Source organism: Neophocaena asiaeorientalis, unplaced genomic scaffold (assembly GCF_003031525.2).
Source record: "Neophocaena asiaeorientalis asiaeorientalis breed wild unplaced genomic scaffold, Neophocaena_asiaeorientalis_V1.1 scaffold36, whole genome shotgun sequence".
Lineage (NCBI taxonomy): Eukaryota > Metazoa > Chordata > Mammalia > Artiodactyla > Phocoenidae > Neophocaena > Neophocaena asiaeorientalis.
Genome location: NW_020174149.1, coordinates 4,475,132 through 4,496,621, shown reverse-complemented (window position 1 = coordinate 4,496,621; position 21,490 = coordinate 4,475,132). Strand labels below are relative to the sequence as shown.

Sequence of the window (21,490 nt, the reverse complement as noted above, 5' to 3'; positions counted from 1 at the left end):
TGGAAGCACAAAAGACCTCGAATAGCCAAAGCAGTATTGAGAAAGAAAAACGGAGCTGGAGGAATCAGGCTCCGGACTTTAGACTATACTACAAAGCTACAGTAATCAAGATACTATGGTACTGGCACAAAAACAGAAATACAGATCAATGGAACAGGATAGAAAGCCCAGAGATAAACCCACGCACATATAGTCATCTTATTTTTGATAAAGGAAGCAAGAATATACGGTGGAGAAAAGACAGCCTCTTCAACAAGTGGTGCTAGGAAAACTGGACAGCTACATGTAAAAGAATGAAATTAGAACACTCCCTAACGCCATACACAAAAGTAAGCTCAAAATGGATTAAACACCTAAATGTAAGGCCAGACACTATAAAACTCTTAGAGGAAAACACAGGCAGAACACACTATGACATAAATCACAGCCAGATCCTTTTTACCCACCTGCTAAAGAAATGGAAATAAAAACAAAAACAAACAAATGGGACCTAATGAAACTTCAAAGCTTTTGCACAGCAAAGGAAAACATAAACAAGACGGAAAGACAACCCTCAGAATGGGAGAAAATATTTGCAAATGAAGCAACTGACAAAGGATTAATCTCTAAAATTTACAAGCAGCTCATGAAGCTCAATATCAAAAAAAACCAAACAACCCAATCCAAAAATGGGCAGAAGACCTAAATACACATTTCTCCAATGAAGATATACAGATTGCCAACAAACACATGAAAGGATGCTCAACATCACTAATCATTAGAGAAATGCAAATCAAAACTACAATGAGGTATCACCTCACACCAGTCAGAATGGCCATCATCAAAAAATCTAGAAACAATAAATGCTGGAGACGGTGTGGAGAAAAGGGAACCCTCTTGCACTGTTGGTGGGAATGTAAATCGATACAGCCACTATGGAGAACAGTATGGAGGTTCCTTAAAAAACTAAAAACAGAACTACCATATGACCCAGCAATCCCACTACTGGGCATATACCCTGAGACAACCATAATTCAACAAGAGTCATGTACCACAATGTTCATTTCAGCTCTATTTACAATAGCCAGGACATGGAAGCAACCTAAGTGTCCATCAACAGATGAATGGATAAAGAAGATGTGGCACATATATACAATGGAATATTGCTCAACCAGAAAAAGAAACAGAATTGAATTACTGTAGTGAGGTGGATGGTGGACCTAGAAACTGTCATACAGAGTGAAGTAAGTCATAAAGAGAAAAACAAATACTGTATGCAAAAAAAAAATGATTCTGAAGAACCTAGGGGCAGGACAGGTATAAAGACGCAGAAGCAGAGAATGGACTTGAGGACATGGGGAGGGGGAAGGGTAAGCTGGGACGAAGTAAGACAGTGGCATGGACATATATACACTACCTAATGTAAAATAGACAGCTAGTGGGAAGCAGCTGCATGGCACAGGGAGATCCGCTCGGTCCTTTGTAACCACCTAGAGGGGTGGGATATGGAGGATGGGAGGGAGACACAAGAGGGAGGAGATATGGGGATATATGTATATGTATAGCTGATTCACTTTTTTATAAAGCAGAAACTAACACACCATTGTAAAGGCATTATACTCCAATAAAGATGTAACAAACAAATAAATAAATAAAATTAATTAAAAAAAAAAAAAGAAGGGGCCTACGTAGGACAGTAATTCATCCCTGACTCTGGAACGTGCTCCTTATTAAACTGTGGCTGGCGCTGGGAGGGCGGGGTGGGTCAGAGATAAAATGCAGTCCTCGCCCTCCGGGGACTACTGCCTGAAGAGAAGATGGGTGGACAACGATGCAGCACAGGGGGATGGGTGCTTCCAGAAAGGCATGTGCGAATATGAGGCAGGTCCTGCCCAGAAAACACTGCAAGTGTCCCTGCCCTGTAGAGGGTGTTGTCAGAGTGGACATCTGCACCGGGAGGCATTTCATCAGAGTCCTGAAAAGGAGAAATTAGCCAAGCAAGAAGGCATAGGAGGGGAAATGAAAAGACCCTTCCAAGTACCGGGAACACGCAGTGATTTCATCAGCACCTCACACCTGCCCTCAGGTTGTATTATTATCTTCATGTGGTAAATGAAGAAACAAACTCCAAAAGTTAAGGGACCTGCCCCAAGTCACTCATCTTTAAGCAGTGAGCCTAAGATTTAAACTTTGCACCATACTCCCTGACTCTTTACAGAACCTAGTCTCAGAAGGGGATTCCTTCTCATTTGGTGATGTCCACACATCCCTCACACCTTGGCCTCAGGAACACTTAGGATGAACACAAGTGTCCCTTAACCATTCTGGGAAGGAATCCAAAGTATTATAGATTCAAAAGATCATAAAATTTTTATTGTCTTCTTGGATATGGTTTTGAAAAACAGTATCTCACACACACACACACACACACTCTCTCTCTCTCTCTCTCTCTCTCTCTCTCTCTCACTCACTGTATATCAACATATGAAAGGCACTGAGAAGTCCTGCAGAAATAATGTAATAGACCATGAAAACCTCCGCCCTCTCTTTCTTCCTTCCTTCCTTCTTCCTTCCTTTCTTTCTTTCTTTCTTTTTCTTTCTTTTTCTTTCTTTCTTTCTTTCCTTTCTTTCTTTCTTTCTATAACCCTTATTAACACAGAATATTAAAGACATTCTGTATTGTCTTCTTATTGTAGTGATGAGGAAACTGCAGTCTACAGAGGGTGGGAGCTGCCTTTGGGTATATGTTAGTGGCAGAGCCAGAACCCCGTTCACTAGACTTCCTTCCTGTCAACACCCTCTAGGCTAAATCACACTTCAAAGTGTCCATTCCATACCTCCAATATATAAACAGTACATACAGCACATAAGCTGATAACCTTGTAATTGTCAACTTACAAATTACCCTTTTTAAAAAATACAAAGAAATCCCTAGGTGAGAGCTGAGATAGTGTATACAAATTTGAAGTGTGTTTATATACACTATTAATCGCCCTTGTCAAGGTTTATACTAGTTATCTAAGTCTTGCTGATATCAATTGTTTATCTTCACAGACTTCCCACTGAAATAATAATACCAATAACAACTACTAGCTCTTTTTTTGCTCTCAACGTGAAGGATAACATTAATATACTGATGCAAATTTCCAGTGTTTATGCATGCACTTAAATGAAACCAAAGCTGAAGAAATCACACCTTAACAAGATAATCACAAAACAAATCTTTGTACCAAGCACTTCATTGCTAGATCATATTCCATTATCACAAAAAAAAATCTTTACTTTGGAATTTGGTTGGAATCAAGACAGCAAAAAAAGTGGGAGAGGAAATTGGAAATCCTTTCGTTTTTGCAAAGATTCACATTGTAACAATATTTCTTATATTAAAACTAAAGTTGTTTGGAAAATTTTTAAAGTAATATACAAATTTAAAAACACATTTCAAGAGCAGTCAGTATCCAACTTTGAATAGTATTTATGAATATTCTAGTATGAATAACATACTAGAAAAGGTCAACTGGGCTTTATGTCTAAAAAGTTAAATATGCAGTGCTTGTATTCTGCATTAGCAGAAGGAGGAAAATGATACCCTGAAAATATTTTAAACGTGCAACTTTGCTTATCTTCCTGTATTAATGATCCTTATGGCAGTTGTTATATTAACCTTATCACGTTGCACAGTAATTGGGGAAAGCTATTATGAAAGAAAGGAAAAGAAAAAGCATTTAGCTTAATCTTGGAACTTTTTTCCAACCTAGCATTTTTTTGATTATCAAAGAGGGTGAAAATGAAAGTTAGATTTTTACTGGATTTTCTTAAAATCTCAAAGAAGAAACTAGAGAGTTCCAAACGGGTGATTCATTAAACATTGTATTCTGTGAAAAGGACACAAATCAGATTATCGACGAACTGCTCATTATGTGAATTCTGGGTTTCATGAGGTCCACGAAGGAGCTCTGACTAGGAGACAGTCAGTGGCTCCTGAGAAAGCCAGTTTCTCCTTCGGGGCTCTGAATCGCTCATTTGTGGATATGATATTCAGAAAATGCCATTTGCCCCTCATAAGACTTCTATGTCCTTCTTCATACATTTCTGTGTGCACATAGAGGAAATTCAAAGGCTCCATCTTTTAATCCCTTCTAACTTGGACAACTATACTAAACCTGACCCTGAGACCTTTCTACCTTCACGTGCTCTCAAGGTGCTTGAGAAACCAGCTAACTTTATGATTGAAATTAATGTTTTCATTCAACTGCCGATGCTTGCGCTCAATACACATACCAGCAGTGTGAGCACCAGCCCCTTCCGCTCCTTCAGCCAGGTAATATGCTTTTTCCTTTTTTTTTTTTTTTTCTTACTTTTTTTTTTTTTTCCCATTATCCTTTTAATACAGAGCAGGGCTACTGATTACAAAGAGGCAGTTTGACTCCAGCAATAGGTCTTCTTCACTAATCCTCACTGTCATGGAAATTCCAGCTGCTACAAGAATAAGAGGCTCAATCCATATTTGCCAGCTCTAATATGAAATCTGTCAGAACGCAAATTAATGAGTTCCAAATTCCTTACATCACGATAACAGGTTAAGACTGGTCAATTAATTACATAAATCCTTCCCGATTCATTGTGCATTTGCAGCCCAGATTGTGTCTTACATTACTCCATGACACAAGGCCTTTTGGCTCCTGTTGTTCTGCAGAAAGGCCCCATTTAAGTGGAGGCTGCCTGCCACAGCAAAATGTTAAATGTCACACGTTAAATTTGCACTTTTCTGTAATTGCTTTTGTTAAAAAAAAAAAAAAAAATTAAACTACAGCACAGGGCTCCCAGTACACCACTATGCAGAGGGCTGGGATTGTACTGAATGGATCCCAGGGCAGGCAAGCTATCTTTTACAATTTACACAGGTCTGAGAGTTTACAGTCTCCTTTGTACCTGGTGCCCAGTAGGCAGCGGAGCCCAGAACGTGCACGTTTGTGCAAATAAACCAAAGCTTCCCTAAGATCTGCGGCAACAAAAGCATATATTCAGAAGATTCTTTTCCTTATGAAAGGATTACAATAGGATTCTTTGGCCAGTTTCCCTTTTGTTTACCAGTAAAAGTATTAGATATATAAAACACTGTTGATCTACTCACCTTTTCAGGACCATATTTTGTACAAATATATGTTATACTTGTGCAGGTCTTTGTGTAGGCTTTGCTATTTGTATTTGTAACTGGCACACACCTACAGAGGGAGAATAATTGAGGATTAAGATCTCAAAGGACTTCAAAAATTATCCGGGCCTTATCCTTCTTAAAACATCAAAATGCACCTGGAATCACAACTAGCTAGATTTAGACCTAGAACTATAGGCGTCCAGTGCCATCTCTCTTCACCACACTACATTTCCTGATGGAGTGGACTTTTTAAGTACCTAGGTACTCTGTATCCAATGGAACCTGTTCCGGTTGTGTTTCCTGCATCATCCTTTTGAGGGCTGGGTGTTCGGCGAATACACAAGCGAGCAGATGATGCTCCCAAGCACCGACGGAAAGCTGTGTGAGGCGTGGGTTCTTTCCACTTAGGAGCCCTAACACCACGCCACCACACAGACAGCTAGCCAGACCCCAGGCGGCGCGTTCTGCCGCGGACCGCCGGGCCACCGCGCTGGCCCAGCAGCGCCCCCCTCTGTCCTCCCGCAGCCTTGCATCGGGTCGCCACTGGCCGCGCGCTTTTTTCCAGGGTAAAGGAAGCTCGGCCTCTGGGCTCCAGGCCTGATGGGGTGAGGGACTTGTCCCTCCCTATACGTCCCCCACCCTCCCACATACACACATTAAACCCTGACCTAGGGCCGGTTCTGAACCCAGAGGCAAGCGCTTCTTCCCCGGCGAGCAAGTCCCGACACCAAGCGTCGTCGGTCCCCTCCCTTCCCAGACAGATTAACGGGTTAACGCGACGGCGCGCCCACCCGCAGGTTTTATTTAGGGTTCTGGGGAGACTAGAGGAGAAAGAGGTCGACTAATGTGTGCGGTGCGTGCTCAGATAAAACTTTCGCAACGCGTGGGCTTGGCCCCAGCCCCGCCGCGACCCCGGGACGCTCCGGGGCCGCTCTAGGCCTGAACCACACCCGCGCCGCCGGCGCGTCGTCGCCCCTTCTCGGGCCGGGCGGCGGGGCGGAGGCCGGAGTGCCGCGCGAGCATCTGCAGAACAAAGACTCGGGTCCAGCCCTAGACTGAGAACGGCCGCCGCCGTCTCCCCGGCCCGGCCGCCCTGACCCAGCCAGGCCCGAAACCCACCCGAGCGGCGGGGGCCGGCTCCACGCGCGCTGCCAAACCAGCGGGGACCCGGAGACGACTGAACCCGGAGGCCCCAGGGGGTCATCGGTATTCAAAGCTCCCTCCTGCATCAAACCCACCACCCCAGGCCCCTCTGCATTATTTTATTTATTTTTTTCAAGCCGCCAAGCTGTCACTCTAACCCTGGGAAGGGGGCCTTGCGGTGCCCACGTTCGAGGCAGGTGGGCAGGGGAGGGAGCGCTGCAGGTCGGTGCTGTAAATCCTGTCTCTTCGCGGTTGTTGTTCCCACTCACCACCCGCTGCCCCCCTCCACCCGGGTTCCCCCCCACCTTTCTTTCCGCCGCGCAGTTGCTATGGGTTACCAGGGCGGTTGCCATGGGTTACCGGACCGAGGCCGACCGGCTCGCTACCTGCCACGCAGTCGCCGCCGCCGCCGGAGGCTGAGCGGCCAGGGCGGGAGGCAGCGGGAGCGCGCGTGTGCTGGCCGCATCGCGGGGAGTGTGCGCGAGCCGGCCGGGCGCTGCAGCCAACAGGCGGCCCGGGTGCAGCCGCGGGAGCGCCGCCGCCGGTGGGGTGGGGGGCAGAGCTATAAAGAAGGCCCAGAGGTAAGAAACAAGCAAAAACAACCGCAAGTTATGCCCGTGCTGTGCCTCTAGCGGCAAAAACAAGCGGTGTGGGGCTTTGGATGCGTCTGCACTTCTCGTCGGGCGAGAAAGGGTATTTTCCTCTTTGGCATAAACCATTTGCATAGTCTCTTTAGACCAGAGTTTAAATTCCTTAGAAAACTGTAGCTTAATTTTTTTTCTCGTTTCCTATCTTTTGAAAACAAGTCTTTGAAATTTTGGAGAAAGAGAAAAGGGTCACTACCAGAGTTTGCGCAGCTAAAATAGTGTCCGATGCACTGTTCATAACAATGATCTAGAAGAGTTTCCAGCAAGAGTGAAGAGCAATTGTGCCTGACTTAAAGGAACAATGGTGACTCGTTTGTGAGCTGCATATGTCAAAGAATAGAGCCAAAATCCTTTGTAAATACTTCAAACTTAAAGAAATTGTTGCTTATTTACGTCCTAAACTTTTTGAACTCCATTCTACTAAAATGTATTCATTTCTTATGACCTTTATGTGCAAAGGAAATTGTATCTATGCTTTGACTGTCAAACTGCAATAACTAATTTCAGACAGCTTTGTGTATTTGAAAATATGTGTATATAAAGGTCTGTATTCCAAACAAAAGCAGAAAATTGTATTGAAATAAATTGTTCCTACATTGAAAAGATGCTGCATTGTATTCATAGGATACCAACTAAGTGATTTAAATATTAAGAGGAAAACTATTTAGAAATAGAATAAACTTTTGTTTGTTTTTTTTTAACTTTTGTTATTTTTATCTTAAAATTTTAGAGGCCTTTCATGGAAAAGGGTCTTCCTTTATAGCTGAAATACTGAAAACCTTATTTGTACCACAGTAGCTCAATAATGATGACTCCTTAAGGCACCAAAAAACATAAACTGAGTTCAAAACAACATTCAGTTTACTGTTGGGATATAATGGTAATTGTGGCTAGGATAAATGAATTTGTTTAAATTCTTAATAGCCATGAAAGAAATTTTATTTTTTTTACCAGACTATAGTAAAGTTATTGCGTATCACTTGTTTGTATTTAATTACTTAGTAAAATGTGAACTAGGCTTAAAAAGCTCCTGCAAGATATTTAATATCTTAAGGGACATAACTAAAGATTAACATTTCTGTTTTTCCTTAGTAATTTTTAAAACTTGAAATTTTAACTAGAATTTAAATCACTTTCTTCCAAGTGAGACTTTAAAAGAAGCCCTAAGTAACAGGTATTGACTTTCATTGTTGACACCTTTGGGTTATATATAAAACCAGTTCTCAAACAGAACACATAAACTATCTTTATAGGTGAATAAGTGTGCCCTTTAAGAATTAGCCAGGGAAATACAGTTTTTTGTATGTAAATCATAAAGCAACCAGGATTAGAATTCTTTAAATTTGTTACATTTAAAATAGTTTTAAATAAACATCTATGCTATTTAGTTATTTAAGTAATTGTTTTCTTTTTCTAAAGAAAGCTTTATAAAAATATGGCGGTGAAAAATAAGAGACTTGAACAAAACAAGAAAGCCATTGGGGGCTGAAGTTCATTTAAATATTTCAGCTGCAGGAAATCAGTTTAAAGAAGCCAGTGCTTAGATATCAAAACAACCAAACCAAGGCTAAACCTTAAATGTACACAACTACAGTGAATATGAAACCAAATTTGACCAAAATTATTCATTAAAAATTACTAATCATTCAAGACACACTGAATTTAGATCTAAGACAGAAGAAATATATTCTCTTGTATAAAATAAGCGATCCAACAAACTGAAGTTGATTTTTTCATGTTTAATGTGAAAATGAAGATCTCATGAAGTTTACTTATCACAGTATTAGGCATTACTTAACATCAATTTTGATAGCTATAGTTACATCATCTGAAAATCACATGACGATTGGTGGCACGTTATATGCTTTTCAAAACTGCAGTAAAACAGAAATAACGTGAATGCAAATACGTATTGCCAAGGACCTAGGGATCACACTCAAATGACTGGATGGCAAACTTTACATGTTAGCAAGATAAAAAGAAATTGCTAAATCTTTTTTTCCCCCGTATTAAAATAATGAGTCTTAGATGACAAAGTAACAAGATCCAAGATACCTTAAATCAAAATATTTACGAAAAGTTCAATAATGTTTTAGAGCAAACAAAAAGGCGAAATTAAGGAGATCATTCGTATTCTAAATTTAATTTTTTCTGTTGGTTCTTAGTTACAAGCATTTCAAAGACTCTTTAAATAATACTTTTAAACCCCTAGTTAAAATAAAATGAGGTGAGGTAATATTTAATTAAAGCAACAAGTTATACCAGCTATGTAAAAATATCTTCCTGTTAATTTCAGAGATATTTTGTACCATTCAACCAGGAAGAAACTTGAACAATTATCTCAAGAAAATGCTGCTTTATCTGAAATTTGAAGTTCAATGTACTTTATCTAAGACATTTAACCTTTGGGCCACTAAAAAAAGAAAAAAAAAGACATTTAATTACTGCTTCATAAAATAAGCATTTATAGATGCTCAGGCAAATGCCTTAAAAGAAAGGACTTCTTAAAAATGAATAATTAATTCTGAAATTAGCAAGTTCATATCCTTTTCTAAATTATGGGAATATTTATTGGCAAAATTTATTAATTTTTATAAGATCCTACTTTTAACTTAAAAAAGTAACAAGCAACTGTCACTGACACTGAAAGGTATCTAGTGATAAGAAATTGCACATTAAGTCAGAAAATAAATCATGAACCTATAATTCTAATTACACACAGATAATGAAAACAAATGGTTTGTTTCCAGAAACCATGTGTTAAAGCTGATTTTTGGACAATGAAAATGTATTTCTGAATCTATATATTGCAAATATAAGCAAAATGACTAGTGCTATCTCTGGGCTTTTTCTCTAAGATGTAAACATAATTTTAACGTCTCTCTATTCATAAGATACATTTTCCATTTACGTGTGAAATAGAATACTGGAAAGGTTAAACACTCTTAAAACATTTCAATCAACCACCCCAAAAGTAAGTGTTTTCCCAGTGCAGGGGAGGTACCCACAGAATTCCAGCCGCCTGTCTGAGAGAGGCATTCTGGTCTGTGCTGAAAGTCTTCCTAGCGGCTAAGACCATACCTGCTGTGTTTATGCTAACACTGCCCCAGTGATACAAGAAGGAATGCTCTATCTGGATTTCAAATGCTACCTATTTACCTATCTTTTAAAATACAATAAAGCCAACTAGGTTTTTTTAAACATATAAATCATTTCATTTGAGGGCAGGATCTTGTTTTACCAATAGCGTGCGCCTATCAAGGAGAATACTGCATTCACTGGCTTTTAGCTTTTTACAGAAGCTTAGCCAAAACAGGACAACATAAAAATACCACTAATAAACAACACAACATCTTTACGAATTTAAATACTTAATATGACAGTGAGCTTTAGTTAAGAATATATCATTAGCAAGCTTTCTGCTCTACGACCGGACACAGTTTGCTATTCCTAAAATGGTAACATTAGAATTATTTTTCAGGATTCCTGCAGAGCTGTGCTCATTTTACATCCGTGTGAACTGCTGTCATCACTACTATGTCCAACCCCGGAGGATGAACTGGAAAAGAAGAGAGGGGGAAAATAATAAAAAGAGGAAATTGGTTTTCACAACACACTCAAAGCCTGAGTAACAGAGGAGAACTTTAATTATCTCCAGTCACAGAGAGAGACAGGAAATTTGGACTTTTAATTAGCCATTTGGAGTGCAGTTGGATATTTTTTTAGCTAGATAATTTAAACGCGAATAATTCAAGTCTGACTAAATGAAAGTCACATAATCAGAATGCAGATAATTGAATTTCTACTGCATTCATTAATTCAGTGTGGAGGTGTGTGTGAAGACTACTATGATGAGCTGTCACAGCTCAATAAAATCTCAGTCAATTAATTTTTTCATTATCTTAGTATTACATCAACAAAAAAGTGGAGTGTGCGTATATATCTATACACACGCATATGTGCTATATAAATACGTAGACATTAAATCAAAATGCAAGGAAATACCTTTCTGAATCATAATCTATATCATTTTCTTTTTTTCCTTCTTCTTCTTCTTCAGGGAAACGTCTGTTCATCAAGGCAAACTTGTGAATTGCTTCTTCTACGGAGTACTTAGTCTGCCCGGAAACACATGCCTCGATGTCTTCTGAATTCAGATGGCTTTGCAGGAAGAGGTGAAGGCTGCTATCTGAAAGCAGAAGTGCATTCTGTAGGACCCTATGTAAAAGAAAAAAGGAGACATGACCAGTGGACGGGGATGGACAAATTATAGGGTGGGAAAGAGAAAAACATTAGAAATGTGCCACTGAAGTAATTTCTCTACTATGGCAAACGTGGCATCAATTACGACTCTGCCTATTAAAGGGATGAAAGCATATGTTAACTTTTATTCGATGATTTGGAAATTTAGGTGAGTAAAAACATGAAGCTAATAGTTAAGAACATCTGTTAAAAGAATAACTTCAAGGACATTTCTTCAATTTAACCATCTGTTATGACCATGTGGATTAATTATGGAAATATTTTGCTTAGATAGTCACAGAAATTTATTCTGCTTTTAAAAAATTTACTGCCAACCAGCATGTCAATTCTGTGATCTTTATTGGCTAGGCTGTCATAAAACATCAAAACTTTCAGCAACTATTAAAAACTATATTGAAAAGTCAATAGGTTTCTCAGCATGTCTTACATTTTCAAACTTTACAAGGATGCTTAAATACACGTTCACAAGGGCTCAGTTGAGAGGTGGCTTTTTTGAATACTTAAGATTGACTAGAAATTTCTACAAAATCTTCAGCAGCACTACGTATCTATTTTAAAATGAGTCCCTAAATAAAATCGCTCCCAGCCAATTTTACTATATATGTAATTAAAGTATGATAATTTTGTAATAAGTACATACTAGCCTTCTCACACGCAAGATCGAAGTTTACAAAGAGAATACAAATTTCAGCAGGTGCATCAGAACTGCATGGAGGATGAAAAACTGCCCTGTAGCAGAATCTGCACACGCTCCAATTCATATTAGCAGTGAATGTGTCTTTTTCTGAAATGCATGTCAAAGAATACCCTTATATTTAAATAAAAACTGGTTTTCTCTTTTTAGCAAAGATTTTGATATAGGATAATTTAGTCTCTATTAATAGCTCGATAATGATATAACACAGACACTAAGACCAGACATAGGAGACAAAACTGAAACACTGAAACCCAAGTATAATTCTGTCCAACATGGGATTTTTTTCATATAGAGATCTATGAAAAACAGAGTATGTATTTCATACCAAACGAAACTTACTTTATATTCTGCATTTTTTAAACAAGTAATTAGATAAGTAAATCTCTTTTGGCCATTCATATTAATTTACTTAAAATCCAAGGTCACTGGAATATTTCCTTCTCTTCCATATAAAACAGAATTATTTCTTCAAGAAGGCAAGCATCTAAAAATGCACAGGATCAAAACCGAAATCTAGCTGTCCTCTTTGCTTCAAATAGGCTTACAAATGTAGTTTGAGAAATACTCTTTACTGACCTACTAAAAGGAAAAGGAAAACCTTCGTACCTTTTTGAAAGGCAAAGTCTCAAGCAAAGCAGTTAAATATTTACACTCCCTCCATGTCCTCTGCCCTGGGTGCCCTCAGAAGATGACCATATCACATGATAAAGATTAATTTACCAAGTATAAGGAGTAAAGTAATAAATCCCTTTTACTACTCTTTGAGATTTATTTTCTACCTTTATAAATGTTTACCACTCTTGTTTTGAATGCTTCAAATCAAGAGAAGATTTATATAGCAACGAGCCATTAATATTACCTTGCATTTGCTGTGAAGTTTGAACGGAGTGTTTCCTGTGTCCTTTGTCAGTGGTTTCCTGCCAGCAGTGTTACAAGTAACTGTTCATAGGATTATACTTACTGCTTTGTTTCTGCTGGAAATGTATTTCCTTTATAAAATAATGGGTAATCTTTAAAACTGATTTTAGATGGTTTGAGGCATTACACCACAAAAGTAATGAGCACTAATGCCAATGATATTGGACACAAATTCATTTTAGCTTTATTTCATGTCTAAAGCAATTCTACTGAGCCTTGAACTGGTCACACACTGTTATTAACTTGCTAGTAACCTAACACATGGGTACAGCAAACAAAAGTGATCGGAGTCCAGGTTGATCTGCACCTCAAGGCTACTGTCCTTTTTCTTGAGCTATAATTCAATTTCCAATTTTACTGTGCATTAGACTCATTTCCCAGTGTTTTCTTTTCTGCTTAATACTGCCATCTGGAGGACACACAGGTGAACAGCCAGAGGGAGCCCGGCACACCCAGCTCACAATCCTGAACTGGGAGAAGGATGTTCAGGGAACATCTGAACACCCACACAGGCCCTGAGTTCAAAAACATGTGCCAGGCACAGTCTAGGTTTTTTGAATTGCTTCTGTCTGATTGGCTAAATTTATGTCACCGTACTCCATGGGTATGAGTTTTAAATAAGCAAAAATACTTTTTTATTGTATTTAGGACTTTTATTTTCAGTCCAGTATTTCATTCCAAAATTAAAAATACAGAATTTTTAGAGTGTTTTCCCATCTGGTTCAGTGAGCATAATTAGTTCATTTTAAGTAATATCTGGTTTAGTATATATCAGAGAGTGCTGTGACTGCCATCATAATATTAAACCTTATTTTACCTTAGTCATACTTGTGCCACATTTTCCACCAACAAATCTAACAGCAGAAAATCAACTTCAAACTTAATATAAAGAGTATTTAGTAAAACAGTCAATAAAATGTCATCTTTATAAGCCTCCATAAAAATAAATGTATACAATTTTCAAGCCTTTATAAAAGGAACAATAAATAGCCTCTAGAATTTTAAAGGAATTTCTGAAAGGATATTTACAACACAAGTCAAAAGTTATTCCTTTCTCCGTACCAACTTTTAAATTAAACGAAGCAAAACCTGTTTTTCCTTGAATTAAACACAGCTGAAAATCTGGTTTTCCTCAACGTGATTTTATTAGGTGTATTATATATTGGTTCAGCTGAGAATATATATAGCTATGCAAAACCTAACTAAGGATGCCCTGAGTCTACTGAACCCAATATAATGATATGTATACACATCTGTACAGCGTGTGGAAGGTTATCCGTTTGATGTAGGAAAAAAAAATTCAGCCTGTTTACCTCTTACCATGAGAAAAAAATAAAACCTAGAAATCTTCACTGAAGACACTCATGATCTGTGCTGTGGTGCCCTCTATTGAACACAAAGACTTATAAAAATTGTGTGTGTGTGTGTGTAAAACTAGCTGTAGTGTTTCCATGGTATCCTTTTGCAAAAAAAATTTTTTTATTCAATTCCTTAATTTTTTAAGAAATACAAAACTGTAATACAAAAGTCTACATTGTAAGGTACATGTAGTTATATTAATGGGGTGGATTCAGTAAAGAAGGAAAGCTGGCTCCCATTTGTGGTAGCAATCAAATGTAAAAAGTTAGTAGGAATGCCAATTTCATAGTTAGAAACTTACCAACAGAATTTATCACTTAGTCTATAACTTCTTTTTTCATAACTATTAGTAAAAGTGACTTACAATTTAAAAGTAACCGGGGGGCGGGGGGAGACCCAAAAAGGAGAGTATAGCCAAGATTGAGGAAAAATGAATATATCTGAAAAATCTCACAATCATACTGACCAAATTTAGCTAGCATTTAAGAGTTCTAATTATAAACCTGCCAGTTCCTGGGGTTAATATAGTGCCTCTACCTTTCTTATAGTTTCCTTGTCTATAAAACTGAGATGAAGCCTGACTCCTAACGTGGTAAGTATTGAGATAAAATATGTAAAAAGCTAAACACAGCCAGTGTTCAATAAAATAGTATAAATTACTCTTATTTGATATCCTGGCAAAGAAACAACTTTCTAATTCCTCTATGAAGAGTGGCCTGGATATGTACTTTGCTATTAATGATGCATTACTTCACAAATGACCTTAAAATGGAAAAAATATACATTTGTATTACAGACATACACCTACGCACAGAGACAGCAGCATTTTGGTTTCAAAGGGTTTGAACATATATAGCGCTCTTAGTTCATAACTTCAAAACTTACCTAAAAACCAAGTTTTAAAAGTACCTGCTAAAAATCTACAACACAGGCATGTTTCACATTTTAATGCTGTCGTGTTTCCCTCTCAAGTTCCGAAAGTGCTCTACAAACAAGGTACAGGCTACTAACGGTGGCCCTACTTAATGGGTAACCATCAGGGCCTCAGAGGACAGCAAGGTGGGGTCAGGACACAGATGGCTGGCTGAGGTGCACGTCACATCCCGTTTGCCAAAGTGGGCTTAGGCTGGGGTGACAGAGGGGGTGTACCCGGGGCAAAGACATGCGAGGTTGCTATTTCTACACAAACTAGACAAAGAACATGAATCAGAATCCGAGGGGCACAGAAAAGAAGGTGGCGAGGACTGGAAGGGTCACAGTATTCAGGGCATTTAGGTCAGGACTGAATCCAACCGTGTGGTATTAGACTCCTTACTTCCTTCAGGTTCAAACCACGTGGAAGCACCAGCTTTCATTTTTAACGTGAAACTCATCACTTGGAGACTAATGTTCACAGACCATAATGGAACAAATAACATCACAAGAGAACTTGGTGTCCGTTTCATGATTTGACTTCCGCATGGTAATCCAGATCCAATTTTAATGAATCTAGCCATCCCTGCTATGTATATAGTCGCTTCCCACTAGAATGGAAGCTTCAAGAGGTCAAGGATATGTGTCCATCTTGTGCAGTCCTATATCCCCAGTACCCAGCCTGGTCCAAAGTAGTCACTTAATAAATAGGTTTGCAGAGTCCTTTCCAAGCCATTCTCTGAATGAATTAACTACCCATGAGGTCGGCAATACATGTGTTACATTATTGCATTCTTTCTAGCAAACCAAGGCTCACAGGAATGAGGTGACTTTTCCAAGGTCGAAGAGTCAGAAAACACTCAGGAGCCAAGATTCACAGGAGACCTGGAACCCAGTTCCTCAAGCCCCTGACCCACGACACTTTCCATTATGACCTCTGCATCAGATTCCACCAGCAAACTGCCAAATGACACGGCACGCCCAAACAACCTAGAGTAACTAAGCACAGCCCCTCTGCAGCCCAGTGACTCTCACTCTGGCATGAATCTGGTTGACCAATTGTGCAAGGAAAGGTCATGTTTAAAACAATGAAGTGACTCCTGGTCGAAAAACACATGCCCTGCACTTAACCAGCAACATAAATATAGAGACACGGACTGGCCTTTGATCTCAAATAAGGAGATTTCTCTACCAAAAACATGTAGCTCCACAACACTTCTGGGGACTGCAGGATTTGACTAGCTCTGTCCAGGTCTCACTGGCGATGGCCAGTCTGCAGCTTCCCTGAGCAGCATCTGGAGCGACAAGCCACTCTGCAAACCTGGCTGCGGGGACCACGTCTTAAGGGAGAGGCCATTAGCCACCTGGGTCCCATACAGACAATTAAAATTGGAGCTATCCCCAAAGGGAAAGGGCAGAAGAAATTTGACTTGGTCTTTGCCATGCCTATGATACCCCAAAGAACACCAGTGTGAGGTTTTCTGAGAACTTGGCTCGGTTAATCAATTCTTCTGGTCTCTTGTCATTTTTATTCCTCTGACTTCTTTTTCTCTTCCGACCCTCCCTCAATTTATAATCTTGGATGTTTCTGTATGCCTCCATGACCCCCTCAAAGGAAAAGCATGATATCAATCTAATAGAAATAAATGTTAATATTCATGTGGATACTTAATACCCAAACCCTTGATGAGTGAGCCATATGGGGAGAGGGCAGTATATTATTTCAGGCTAGCTCAAAGTTACTGTGTAGGAAACTCAAAAGGAGACGGCTTCAGATCCTGAAGCTAGTAGAAAAAGACAGTTCAGGAGACTGGGCCCCGCCACTAACTAGTGGTCATAGGACTCATCCTATTTCCTTATCTACAAAATAGCAAAATAGAAAAATTAGCTCAAAGCTATTTCATTTAAGTACATTAAAATAATGGCCGATACTTGGATACCACACATTATATGTCAGTGTGTTGTGAGTGCTTTACATTCATTCACTGATTGAATCCTCTCGACAACCTTATGAAGTAGATACTATTATTACCCCATTTTATAGATGGGCAAACACAGGCACAGAGGAGGTAAAAGACTTGCCCAAGTCCCCAGCTAATAAGTAGGAGAAGCAGGATTTGAACTCAGGCAGTCTGGCCATAGGGTCTGTGTGCAAACCACTGTGTTGTCCCATGGGATAGGTAGGTATTCCAGCATTCCAGAGTGGAAAAAAAGGGGAATTATAGCAGTGTGAATTCAAGTCACTTTCACTGCAGTACCAACCATCACCAAGTACCCCAGAGTTAATAACCCACTGAGACTATTCAAACACCAATTAATACTCCCTTATAAACATTCTCTCCAAAGAGTATCATTAAGCTATTCATTTAGAGGCGCTCAGAAGGGTATTAGCAGCCCATCGTACAGCTGATTTCGGTCTGTTGATCCTAAATGTTGTAAATAAAGAGAATTTCTAAGAAGTGCCTTTTTAATAAGGCACATTTGTTTCCTGGCAAATTTTACTCTTGTCAGCTAAACTCCCTAGCAATTTGGCTCTGCTTTATAGCTTAAGGGAGTATATATTTATTATCTGATTCAATTAGTTTATTGTTTTCTTTCTGGAAAGTTTGGTCCCGGATATGCACTGTGTGATGTGAGCCACAAGATGGTGCTCTAATATAGGAAATGAACTACTGAGAGTCCCACCAGAGCAGATCACCCGCATTTTAGAAACAGAAACATTGTCCCCGACTTGATCGCAGGACACTCAACTCTTGCAAAGCACTGTGCTCTTATCTCCCGTCTGGCTGCAAACGTTTCTGCACACTTACTTTCGGAGGAAATCTTCCAAACCCTGACGGCGTTGATCTACATGCTGGCGATTGTTCATGTTGAAAAATAGGTTTTTAGATGGAAGTTCTGGCAGTTGTCTTAGGAGAAAGGAAAAAAAAATGCTTTTAATCATCCAATTATGGTGGTTTCGTTACAGAAATCCCTCAAGATGAAAGCAAATTGTGCATGATAATTACCACACAACTATTACATACATGTTATATGGTTACATGATATAATAAGGGTGTGAGAAAATCAATTAACTTAAACAAAAAAAACATTTTTGAGGCCTTCCGTGGTCAATACTCATACAAGTCGGTATAATTCAAGTGATAAATTTTGAATTCAGATGCAGTAGTCAAAAAAAAACTAACTAAAGCTATATATTGCGATCAAGAAAGCCTAAGAAATCCTTCATATTTTATATATCTTAATACATGTCAATTTTTTAATTGAAGTATAGTTGATTTACAATACTGTGTTAGTTTCAGGTGTTTTCCATTGTTTTTCAGATTCTTTTCCATTATAGGTTATTACAAGATATTGAATATAGTTCCCTGTGCTATACAGTAAAGCACTGTTGTTTATTTTATATATAGTGGCATGTCAAATTTTAAAACACTGAATATAATAATAAGGTCTCCTCAATATACTCTTTAAATCACTTACACCAGTAATGCATTACTTTGGAGTCTCTGCCTCAGCCACACAAATTCTCTATATCTTCTTCGTACACAGGATGTTTTCATTGTAAAACACATGCTATTGGTCTGTTTAAAGAAAACAAAAAATATAAGTTTCACTTAAGGAAAAAATGCTTTTCTTATATCTATAACTCCCTATATGCCCCCCAATATTCATCTAAAGTAGGATTTTAAAAATCAAAAATACATTTGCATTTATGCAAGACTCAAATAGTACACATAACCCACCAATATAGCATCCATGAAGACAGCTGGGGTGACATAAATGAGCAGTGTTGTCCTGGGGCAAGGCATGACCCTGCCCTTCCCTGAGTCCTGAAGTAGCTTCCTGCTCACCTATTAGCACTCCCTTCAGAGACAAATCATAAACATTAAACAAATCCTGAAGAATAAATGACCAATAAGAGCTCAGGGTCATCCACTGCATTCAGCCCCATCCATCCATCCGTGGAGAAGCCTTTGGGGATTAGAAACACCTTCTCTTGGTCCTTCACATGACATCGCAGAAGCTGTTGTGTCCTTGATATGGTCATCGCCACAGATCACACAAATTACCCAGAATCCTGAAATCACTTTTAAACAAGAGATCAGCATTTCTCTTCTCTACTTAGATGTTCAAGGAAGCGTGATCAAGTAAAAAGAGACATGTGGTGCACAGGACGAGTATGTGCATGGAGGACCCAAATTCCAGTCCTGGCTCTGCTATAAGGCAAGTCACTTCAACTCCAGTTCCCTGAATGGTAAAATGGGGATGAAATAGTACATCCCAATTTCACAGGGTTGTTGTAATATGCACATGGCAAATGTTATCTCTTAATAGTATTATTAGTTACTGGACATTGGTTTCCTTCCAGCTACCTTAAGGCAAACTTAGAAAAAGCCACCCTCAGAGTCCCTACCCAAAGCAAAACAGCAATGCTTCTCCTTTGGGTAAACACAAGGCTGGTAAATATGTGTGTTTCTCCTTTCTGTAAAACCAGAGACTGGCTTATTTGTCTGTTGGTTTTGTAAGAAGATCTCTATTCTACCTATTAATTTCAAAATTCTATTTTATAATCTTTACACTGCCAAATGGGAATTTTTTTTGCCCCCAAGATTTATATCATCTCAAAAACTGTTATCAACCTACCACTTAATGAGCACCCAGCCGCTGTTTTTCCTTGGAAAGTGTCAGGGATGGTGTACATTAGTTCCTAACCGTTCCCATGAAATGTATGGCACAGTTCCTGGTATTCCCGAACTTCCTAAAATTCAAAGAACCTCAGGATGCAGAGAGGTCAAGAGACTTGCCCCCAAAATACTTATTGGCCTAAATCCTGCCATGGATGATATGGCAGCAAACGCACTGGATGGAGTCTGTGGCACAACACTAACGTTGTGGGACTTCCCTGGTGGCGCAGTGGTTGAGAATCCGCCTGCCAGTGCAGGGGACACGGGTTCGAGCCCTGGTCCGGGAAGATCCCACATGCCGCGGAGCAACTAAGCCCGTGTGCCACAACTACCAAAGCCCGTGTGCCTAGAGCCTGTGCTCCGCAACAAGAGAAGCCACCGCAATGAGAAGCCTGTGCACTGCAACGAAGAGTAGGCCCTGCTCCCCACAACCAGAGAAAGCCTGCACACAGCAACGAACCCAACGCAGCCATAAATAAATAAGTAAAATAAATTTATAAAAAAATAATAATAATGTTGTGTGTGTGGATTTCAAAGCACAGGGCCTCCCTCTAACGTGACCCTTAGGGACTCAGGCAGCAGGCCGTTTACTCCAGAATTCGTGCCCTAACAAGGCCTGGGTGAGTATCCGCTCAGTGCTCTCTCCCCAGAGAGGACCAGGCCACTGCAGGGCCTCTTGAACCTCAGGCAGAGGTGGAGTTCAGTTCAACTGCCTTTCATTTCTCTGCTCAGAATCACTGTGCATGCAATAACTGGAGATCCGTCTGGTGCTCACACCAGACAGAGGTCTATCTATAAGTTCTTCATTTGCAGGACAAGCTCAGGAGAGGATATATGAAGGACTACCCACCTCGACAGTCCACTAGTGTAAAATTCCAAGTAAATGCTACAACTTCGGAGTTGCCTGGTACCATTTCCCTTGAGGTTAATTTAAGTGCGTTAAACACCAGCTTCTCTACCTGCAAAGCTCTATGGGTACAGCATCTAAATGAGGGTAACAAGAACTCTCCAGTCTCCCCACCCATTCCTAATCGTACAACAATAGGTAGAAGCCTCTTCAGGATCAGGCTACACTGAGATCACTAATTTATCAAGTTCCTCTAAATCTAGTTGCTTGCTTCTGCTATCTATCAAGCCAAGAACATTTATTCATCGTCAGTTTATAAGCATCTCAGAGAAACACCAGAGCCGCCACCAAATAACATGCGTGGAACCCACTATTTCTGGTTTTAGATGGACATTTCTGAATTCACATCATGTTATTTATGTAGAAGAGAAGGATCTATACTTTCATTAACTCCCTGAAGATAATTAAATTTCATGCCTACTTATAAAGTGTGTCATAAGGACCCACAAATCTTTTAGAGGGAGTCAAAAGGCAACTAAAGAATTTCATTTCGTTTTCAAATGCTTAGTCTTACATACTTGTGTTATAATTTTCCACACAGAATGCATATCTGGTGTGACCTCATGAGTAAAACGAAAACAAAATCAAAATACAAGGCATGGGCTTCCCTGGTGGTGCAGTGGTTGGGAGTCCGCCTGCCGATGCAGGGGACACGGGTTCGTGCCCCGGTCCGGGAAGATCCCACATGCCGCGGCATGGCTGGGCCCGTGAGCCATGGCCGCTGGGCCTGCGCGTCCGGAGCCTGTGCTTCGCAGCGGGAGAGGCCACAGCGGTGAGAGGCCCGCGTACCGCAAAAAAAAAAAAAAAAAAAAAAACAAAAGC

At 39.7% G+C, this 21,490-nt stretch overlaps 1 protein-coding gene across 3 annotated transcripts in view; it reads right to left on the bottom strand.

Moving 5' to 3' along the window:
• Window positions 1-8,650: 8,650 nt before the first annotated feature.
• Window positions 8,651-21,490, bottom strand: part of SNX10 (sorting nexin 10) — a 69,452-nt gene continuing 56,612 nt past the window's right edge. For all 3 annotated transcript variants that reach the window (XM_024755077.1, XM_024755075.1, XM_024755076.1), the window contains exons 4-7: window positions 18,557-18,657; window positions 17,887-17,985; window positions 10,933-11,145; window positions 8,651-10,486 (exon numbers count right to left, since the gene is read on the bottom strand). In XM_024755077.1, coding sequence (XP_024610845.1) covers window positions 10,405-10,486; window positions 10,933-11,145; window positions 17,887-17,985; window positions 18,557-18,657 — 495 coding nt within the window. In that variant the 3' untranslated portion in view covers window positions 8,651-10,404. The remainder of the gene's footprint in view (window positions 10,487-10,932; window positions 11,146-17,886; window positions 17,986-18,556; window positions 18,658-21,490) is intronic.